At 35.5% G+C, this 10,000-nt stretch overlaps 1 protein-coding gene across 5 annotated transcripts in view; it reads right to left on the bottom strand.

The window, feature by feature from the left end:
* Positions 1-4,458: 4,458 nt before the first annotated feature.
* Positions 4,459-10,000, bottom strand: part of LOC122256421 (cytochrome P450 6k1) — a 6,079-nt gene continuing 537 nt past the window's right edge. The window contains exons 2-7 of one of the 5 annotated variants that reach the window (XM_043021085.2): positions 8,337-8,537; positions 6,859-7,576; positions 6,504-6,722; positions 5,746-5,806; positions 5,018-5,208; positions 4,459-4,892 (exon numbers count right to left, since the gene is read on the bottom strand). In XM_043021085.2, the coding sequence (XP_042877019.2) occupies positions 4,726-4,892; positions 5,018-5,208; positions 5,746-5,806; positions 6,504-6,722; positions 6,859-7,576; positions 8,337-8,513 (1,533 nt within the window). In that variant the 5' untranslated portion in view covers positions 8,514-8,537 and the 3' untranslated portion in view covers positions 4,459-4,725. Of the gene's footprint in view, positions 4,893-5,017; positions 5,209-5,741; positions 5,807-6,503; positions 6,723-6,858; positions 7,577-8,336; positions 9,706-10,000 lie in introns of those variants that run through there. The other 4 variants (XM_086545500.1, XM_086545499.1, XM_043021086.2 and 1 more) reach the window with 4 other exon arrangements.

The following is a 10,000-nucleotide window of genomic DNA, read 5'->3' as shown; positions in this document are numbered from 1 at the left end:
CTTGTATCTTTGAGGATAGCCTTTGCAGTCTCAGTGACAGATTTCAACAATGGTCCTGGTGATGTATTTGCCCTCACAAAGTTGCTAGAAACACTAGAAGCAGATCCCTTACCTTTATAAACTCCTGAATAGATAAATATCTAAAGGCTTCTAACATGAAAAACTGCACTCAGTCTGAGCTTGTGTCAAGGTCGCTGAAATTTTGGCGGGAATCGTAAGGCAATAAAAATCAACAAGAACAATCATCCAAACAAAAGAACATCAGACACAACATTTATATGGCACTAGCGACTGTTTTATGTTGTTGCAAAGTCGCTTGAGAACTCTGCAACTTTATAAAACTGCTAATCACAATATCCCTTATACTCGTTGTGCCAGAATCGTGAGTATATTAGATTTGCATCAAATTTGACATGCCTTTGTGAAATTAGCATGTGACTTCTTACTTGCTTGATAAAAGAATGTCTTTAGTGACTACTTAATTGGTATCAGATTGATTCGACCAACAGGGAGGTCGTATGTTAATGGTGTCTCTATGGCTGCTCACCCATGATTGATCTTTATATGTATCTATCTATATACGCAAAGCAGATAGATTTAAATCATATGGTGGTTGGAAATTTTGCGTAGGCTAATTCTGTTGATAATCAGTAATGATAGTTATAATAAGAAAAACAATGATGTTAATAATAACGATGACAAAAATGATGGTAATTATGTTAATAATGATAATGATAATTGTAATAATAATGAGGATGGTAATGATTCTGACGATGATACTGATAACATGAAATGTCAAAGAAATATGAAATAAATGATATTTCAGTCAATAAACCACAGATACTTCCCTCGGCATACTCAAGCAGGGAAACACATCTGGGAATGCCAAAAATAATACAGAAAGTATGCCCAAGAAACTACACAAACAATTCTAAAACCAAACGATAATGCTAATGAATAAATGAAAACCAAAAATATTTGGAGACATTTATGTTTCTCCAAGTGGGCAAAATATTCGACTCTGATAATGCATGAGAGTTTCATGAGAATATTAATGCTAAACGCACAAGAAATGAAAAACAATCTGAGAGACAGAGGCTGACCAAACTGATGTTGTATAATATTGCTCAGTTTATAACTTAAAATATAACGGAATAATTATTTAACAAAACTAAACTCTGATTAACACTATGTACATCTATCATAGAATTACTAGAAAAGCAAAATTGAAAGTTACATGACTCATAAATCGTCATGTAACTGCAATAACAAAAATGAATAAAGAAATTATAGTTGATGTTTGGATGACCTTCAAACGGAAAGTAAAGACAAGAAATATCAATAAAAAAGGACATAAGCCATCCAAGTGCAAGAAATGCCGAAAATTAAAGTATATAACAAAAAAACACAAAATAGCTAAAGAGACAGATTTTAAAAAATCATAAATGTTACAATTATAGAGGAAGAGGAATAAACGCGAATTATAAATAACTAAGAGCAGTCAGAGAGGTTAAACCTCCGACAAAGCTATATATTCGTTTTCTTGTAATGAAAGGGGGAGAGAAAGAGAGAATAGAAAAAGCCCAGTTTGGATATGTCTGCCACAAAACTCTCATAGATAACTGACCCATTTCCTATTAGGATGAGCAATTACTAAAATACCATTAATTATGTTTCTCTTAAGCTTATCTAACCCAATGATTGGGTTCATTTAATTCATTCATAGTATACACAAAGCTAGCGGTAAAGGAAACAGGAACATTACGGTAGCTTTTGTTTTTCTTCAATATTAAGACTGCGCTTACAGTATTCGTTTTGTTTTTTATCAATATGTTCAATTTCCTTCAATCCTGAGGATAAACTCCTTTCAGGCTCTTCTTCCGAAAGGCTAGAATCCTTAATTACCTTTTCCCGTTCTTCTTCCTTGGGGATTAGGGACTATCATCAACGTCCCTTTTCCCTGAAGATAGATAATAAGGATAACTACTTAATTACTACTCGAGCTCTTCTTCTCAAAGACTAGACTACTTAACTACCTCTTACGCTCTTCTCTGAGGTTAAACTCCTTTCAGGCAGTAATACCGAAAATGGATTATTCATTTTACTGACTGATAAGCCGTCTTGTCAAGTCGCAAAACGTGCTGATTTTTTTTATATTTTTTCATATTGTTGCTTATTGTTTCAGTTCTTCTGTGTACGCACGTCCTTGTGTATGAGTTTGTGTTCCCTTTCATGTTTGTTTTCCAGCAGTGCAATAATTGGTTCTCTTACCAAGACCTTTAAACTTTATGAATACAGAATATATCTATTTTCAATCTCTCTCTCTCTCTCTCTCTCTCTCTCTCTCTCTCTCTCTCTCTCTCAAATATACATATACACACATAAATAAATAGATAGATAGATTGATATTACCCTCTCATCTCTCACATCAACAGTAACTCAAAATTCCACATTTCTTGTAGCATCTTCCAATTATCTTGGAGAAATAACTTACACCGTGCCAGTGATAGTAATAGTAATTATGATAATGATAATGATAACAATGATGATGATAGTAAACTATAACAACAATGATTATAACAATAACTATAATAATGATAAATGATGGTAATGATAAGGAAGATAATAATGTTAATGATAATGATGATAACGATGATGATATTCATAATCATAAAGATGATAATAGCAATAATGATAAATATATCAATAACAATGAAGATGATGATATAAGTAATAATGATAATGGTAATAACAATAATGATAATGATGATAATAATAGCAATGATAACAAAATAATGAGACCAGACATAGCCATGATAACTGATAATAAGAATTATAACAATGATAGTTATAAGAATAATGATAACAATGATGACAATGATAATGAAAAAAAATAGTAATAGTAAAAAAGAAAATGATAAAGTAATGAACGGTAATAAAAACTAACAATGACAATAACATAAAAGTGATAACAATAACAATAGTAATAACACGAGACTAGTAGGAAAAGCAATCAAATAAACATTGATGATATTTTATTCAAAATAACTTACTCTTGAGCTTTCTAAAACAAGAATAGTATTCCCATTTTCTTCCTTGCGTTCAAAGAAAATGAATAACAGGCTAAACTAAAGTAAAAGCAATCCCCATCGGCTTTGTTTTTTATTTTAATGATGTCTCTCTACGTTATATAGCATTCAAAATAATCCATGCAGTAAATGTTCTTTTGAAACGCACTGTCTAGAATATATACTAAAGCGGGATCGCACACACACACATATATAGGGGTGATACCCGGTTCTGAAGTTAAAAGGAGTGAGCGCATGGAAAAACCCGCCATGACTACTTTAAATTCAATGTGCATTTTTGTTGTAATAAGAATCGTAACTGTGGTATCGTGAATAGAGGGGGAGTTAATCGATCTTTCTGGCCTCATTATGTACCAAACTGGCCATCTCGTTCTCTGTACATGTTTCTGTGGACTAGTAAAAGGTAGGTGCTGTACATGCATTCGTTATTTAGATAAAATTATCCCATATGTCTTTATGGTTAATGGTAGCTATCCTGGTAGACTGTTTTACATGGTAGTGTTCAAATAAGCATTTATATTAGTAGTTTCTCCCCTTCTGCTTTGATCGTTAGACTACTATCCACCATACTCACTATCACTATCACCATACTCACTATCCACCATACTCACTTTTTCATACATATTTAACCAGAAGCTTCGAAGTGTGAACGCATAGTTGGGATATATTGATACCAGTATAAACATTGCATATTTTTCAATACCCTTTTTAGTAATGGAAGAGATGTGGTTTCTGGACAGATATGATAAGAGGAAATTATAGCATATTTTTTTTATGCAAGCCCATTCATTACGGTGGCAGCATTAGTTTGGGTGTTTGAGAATTCTCTTGATCACCTGACGTCACCTTGTGGATGGATCAGAATTTATGAAGTCCTGTTAAATATAACAAGTACTATGTCCCTACTTTACTTGTTACATGATCACATTACATTTAATCGGTACAATTGTATGCAAAGTATAAAGCGTAGTTTTCCTTAGCGTGTTCTTGTTCAGAAAAGTGAACCGTGTAAATAGTAATTTTACACACATAGTATACATTTTAAATGCATTGGCAGTTGCAATGGTATATATTAATCAAGTGTTACGGAGAGTGCAGTATCTATTGGGTTGTGCATTCAGACTCAATACTGTACATAGCATAATAAACTGAGCCCATACCTTGTGGCTATATTCTGTTCGAATGTGCTTTTGGACGTTCATTGCTACCAAAGTCTTGTGGGCATTTTGAGTTGGAGTTTTTAGTTTATTGAATCATCTTTGTATTTCTTTAATGTCAAATAAATCTCCATTGACCTTAATTTACATATCCGTTAATCATAGTAAGCTTATCATTTAATGCACAGCTGAAGTATGGATAACGACACTAATTTATGGTACTTTTTATTTCATTCTATTAGTACTATCATGACATGACCAGTTTATTAAATTTCCATTATATATACCATTACTATTTATATTTCTATATATATTTTTTATGGTTATTCTATCTGACATTGCAATCGATCAAGCAAAATAGCAAAGACAACAAAAAAAAACTTATTGCAGTAAAATAGTAGCAATGAATAATAGTCACCCTAGATTGACAGCAGCTACACTTGTATAACACAGCTTTGAGGATCCGATGTCTATTTTCTTTAACTCTGGAGTGGCTTTAGGATGATATTGACTCCTCCTTTGGCCCTAATTATACCTAATCCAGGTTCCAGCTCCATCTCTTCATATCCTGGTGCAAGGTGCAGTTCTGCTGCCAGTAACAGTTTCGACAAGACGGTCTTTGCTTCCATCAGGGCAAACCTCATGGCTAGAAAAAAAAAAGATTCTAGTAAAAACAGGAAATCCTGCGAATTTCTTACAGGGTTAACATATCATCTTTCTTCCTAAATTATAGGTAGATACGTCTTGCCCTTCAGGATTCTAAGTACCCACCAAGACAGTTCCTAGGTCCCAATCCAAAGGGCATGTGGGCGACGCTCCTCGCGCTTGTTTTGTTCTCGGGCAGAAAGCGTTCCGGTCGGTACTCCTCCGGTTCGGGCCAGTATTTAGGGTCATGGTGAATACTCCAGACAGGGACCTGTACTTTGTCACCAGCCTTGATCGTCAGGTCAGTGCCGGGAAGCCTGGGATACAATAATATCAGTAGAGGTAGGAATATAAATGTCTGAGTAAACGAAATACCATACTGTCTTTGTTAGTGCTGTGTGTGTTAGACCTTGTCAGCCCTAAGCTTCGGAAGTATCAGTTAGTAATGATGTGTAATAGCTTTTATATGCCCAAAGGTTATTCCAATATTCCAACCACTCAAAGACCATTTTAGCTCCTTTTGAGAATATCAGTTGTCCGTAACTGTCAGTGATATAAATCCACACTATAAGTAAGACACCACTGTTGGCATTTCGTAAAGCCTGTTTATTTACTCACTTCCTATATAAATGCCCACTATTCCTTAAATACATTTACACACTAATCATCCGAAGGTAGTACCAAAAGTCTCCTTAAAACACCTTGATGGCTACATTCATTGAGTATTAATGTTTTATTATTTTTCACTGGCCTGTAATGAAAGATGGCGTTATCTTGCATTTCAGTAGTAAAGGTGTCCATTGACATATTTCGATCACTGTTACAATAATCTTTTAACAAGCAGTAGAACTCACCGATAGTCACGTGTGCACAGTCGTTCTATAAATGGCGCTGGAGAAAACAGGCGCAACGTTTCTGTTAAATATACGTTATATATATATATATATATATATATATATATATATATATATATATATATATATATATATATATATATATGTGTGTGTGTGTGTGTGTGTGTATGTATGTGTGTACATGTATCTTGTTATATATATACATATATATATACATATATACATATATATATATATATATACATATATATATACATATATACATATATATATATATTCATATATATATATATATATATACATATATTCGTATAATCTGTATATATATAGAGAAAGAAAGATCATTGTCTTTGTCATTATCAATACGAATGATTAATAATTATATTTATGTTATTCCTTAAATTTTAAGTATTATTAGATGTAAAACCTACGGTCCTTGCACTATGACAAACTTTACTATTCAATTTTCTGTCTCTGCTGCATTTATGTAGCAGAGACTCACTAACCCGTAATGAGAAGGAAAAAAAATCAGGGATACGGGTGGCCTTAGGGCGGTTAAAAAAAAAAAAAAAAAAAAAATACACAGGTGGAAAAGAAGCCTTATGTTTTATATATACACCTTGGTGCGACAATCGTTGTTAATAGTCCTAAATCAGAGATGTAACTACATATATATATATATATATATCTTTATTTGATCATTATATATAACAACTTTTATAGGAATTAGAAGAATTACGGCGAATGTTGCAACTAACCCATCAGACATGCGTCAAGGAACTTAGCCTCCATGACTCCTTGGTATGTGATGTCACCCTCCTCATGAACCAAGTCTTGGATCTCTCGACGGAGCTTATCCTGTGCATTGGGATTCTTGGCCAACAGAAAGGCTGAGAATCCAAGGGTAGTAGCTGTAGTTTCATAGCCCGCGATGAGGAACAGCATGCACTGAGCGGCGATGGTGATGTCATCCAGCACTGCGTTCGGGAGATCCAGACCAGATTGTTAGTATTGGTGTTAAGGTGCAGTGGCGTTAAATCTTTGAGACGCTTTTGGAGTTTTGATGGTGTGGAAATAAAAAAGCAAACAGAAAGTTATGATCACAGTACTTACGATATTTTGACTTGATAGCGCCATCTTCTCCATAGATCTTCTTAATTTCCTTGGGAACGCCGTCGGGAGTTCGAGCTTCCAGAAGTAAGTCGAGGAAATCCCCTCGTTTTTCTCCTTTCAGTCTCTCCTTTATTGTGTGTTCTACCACTTCCTCCAGGAAATCAGCTTCAGGTTGAGTGAATCGAAGGTTGAGCAACTTTGCAAGGCCGGGAAGGGTATTCATCAGTATGAATTTCATAATATTAAAATGAGTTGTTTCGAAAAACTTATCAGCCCTCTTAGGGAACTCGGCGTTGTCATCCACAAGCGAATTGCACTCGATGCCAAAGGCACAAGAGGCAATCGTGTCAATAGTAAAGCGACCAAAATTGTATTTCATATCGATATAGGGTTTCCTCCGCGCCTCATTGAGAGAGAACGTGACGAGGGCGTCCGCTTTCTCACACACGAGAGGAAACATTCCCTTCATCTTGCCAGAAGAGAATGTCGGGCTCATGATGGCTCTCAGCTGTTTCCACTCATCGCCTTTCTTTATCGATAACATTTGTGCTGTTATCTTGTCCCTTTCGTTTGGTAAAGCCAAAGTCATTCTGTCAACGAAGTGGTCGAAGTCCTTTATGAAGATGTGTTTAATGAGCTCAGGATCTCCCACCATCAGGACCGGCGAGAAGAATTCATATAATCCACAAAACTTCGATCCGCCATATTTGTGATAGGCCTGGGTGATATTGTAGACAATATTACTAACTTATAGTATATATTTTTCCAATCTATATATAATGTATATATATATATATATATATATATATATATATATATATATATATATATATATATACGTGAACACACAATTATACATACATTTTTGGTAGTTAAGGAAGGTTTATGAACTATGAATATAACAGTTTTGAGGAATTGGCTTTTTTTCTAAACCCACCCTCATCCTGCCAGCATTTCACCAACACGTTAAGGCAGTGATGTTTAACCTCTCTAATCCCATGGCACACTATGCAGACACTAAATTTATCAAGAAATGCGATAAAAAGCCTTTTTAACGAATAGGTTACTTAAAGAATAGATTATATAAACCACTAAACATTAACACTCCATTCAAAATCTGATAACCAACAATCTAATCAAACTTATAAGTTCTACTTGAAAATATTCAAACTAAATCATGCATGGCAAAGCTCAGTGAAAAAAAAGGAGAGTTGACTTGGGACAGGAAACAATTGAGAGAAAATACTTTGTGTTAAAGTGATGTACTTTTGTCCTTATCGACCTTTCATCAAAATACGCAGTACTTTTAGGAATGATTACATCGACATTTATTCCTCAATATTTCCCGCCTCTTTGCGAATTTTCCACAAATTCCCGCCACACGCTTCCCGATCCTTCGCGCACTGGTTGAAAAGCGCTGCATCAAAGTGCTAGTTCGGTATTCTGCTGAAGGTAAATATTAGGAAGATGATAATTACCATTGAATCATGCACCCACTTCCCCTTCTTTGAGAGCGCATGATGTATGTGACCAAGGAAAGGGAGAAAGGGCGGTGTACGAACACCTCTCGACTCCCAGTAGCTGTGGCGCCATTTTGAGTAAGCCCAAAGCGCGGCCAGCGCTACGCACACTAGCGCCAACGTCACGAGGCTCATCCTCAGGGTTGGTTCTGCTGCTTTCTTGTCATGAAAAGATAATTAGAATGATATATCTTCACCTTTATCTCAATATACAATATGTGTATATAAGTTCATGTGATACCCTGAGCATAGTTTAGTGCTCAGGGTTTTTTTTAAGGCAACTTCAAAGTCAAGTTACCTAACTTTCGATGGTATTTTATCATGGTGTGCATTTGTGCTACAATCAGTAGACAATTAATAAATCATAGTTGAGAAAGCTGACGTGTGATATACTTTATTATTCCAGCTAGCAGGGTTAGAAAAAAAAATAAAAAGACATGATTTCCTCAGCCATGCAGCGACAGCGGTTCCGTTCGGCAGGATCCCCGTATTCATTTCCTCATCGAAGGGCACTCCTTATTTGACTTCTCTGACTTCGGCCTTCATGTGCCGTTCTCGTGCCTCATGAGGGCTTGTCTCCGCAACATCAATGTCCGAGAGTTATGTGTGGTCGTGCTTTCCCTCATCATGAAACCTCCTCAAGAGAGGACAGTGCACGCCCTCTTGACTAACAAGGACTCCCCCCCCTCCCCTCCCTCCCTCCTCAGGACGTCCGAGACCCTGTTTCGGCTGCTGGGAATGAGCAGAATGCGGTTTGGCTACAAATAGTTACATCATGTACGCGATCCTGCCGGAAATGCTTTGGGTTAATTTTGTTGCTTCATTTAGGTGGTATTTTCCTGAGTTTTCTACGTCACAGGAACTGCATTCTATCATTTTTACATGCTATTGGGATATTTAATTGGCTGCTGGTTTGATTGCATCGTTTCAGGCTTCTCTGACTGCTGGTTAATTCAAACTACATCATTAGATGTTAAAATACCGGCCATAAAAGTAGAAGATTGTAAACAGATAAAAAGAGAGAACCCGTAAAACGAGGTCTAACCATATGTAAACACTAACAGGTTGTGCGTATTTTTTCATGGACAACAGCAGATGACTGCTACTTTTTGAGTTCAGCTTGTCCATCAAATAGTGCTCTTTATTCATCACCAAATGCCAACAGGTCGGATGTAAACAGGATCATTTTTCTCCCGGGTGAAGCTATGCGTGCCTGTCAATGCTGGCTGCAGGTGTCTAAAAATTCGTTTTTTTTGTAAACGAGAGTACTTCCTAACGTAAGAATTTTTGTACTTAAATTTGAGGTTTCTGCAATTCCAGATCGTGCCTGGAAAAATATTAAGTATACTGAGTGTGTATGTATGAATGAATTATGAAGTATAAATGTATGCTAATCTCTACTAAGACTGTTGAATGAACATCTAAATAATCACATATATTACAACTTTGTCCTAAATTCCGAAACGAATTAACTTTTAAAGGAAACTACAGAGAAAACTACTGTTATCTGTTCAAAAAGCACCTAACATTACATCTTATCATATCGCCAGTGCAATCTTGGCCTGATATTTTTATTTCAAGATAACAACTCTTGACTACTTGTATATATGTTTATGTTTATA

Source organism: Penaeus japonicus, unplaced genomic scaffold (assembly GCF_977035675.1).
Source record: "Penaeus japonicus unplaced genomic scaffold, GWHDUDI00000001_assembly GWHDUDI00000016, whole genome shotgun sequence".
Taxonomy (NCBI): Eukaryota; Metazoa; Arthropoda; class Malacostraca; order Decapoda; family Penaeidae; genus Penaeus; species Penaeus japonicus.
This window is presented reverse-complemented; position numbering and strand designations above follow the sequence as displayed.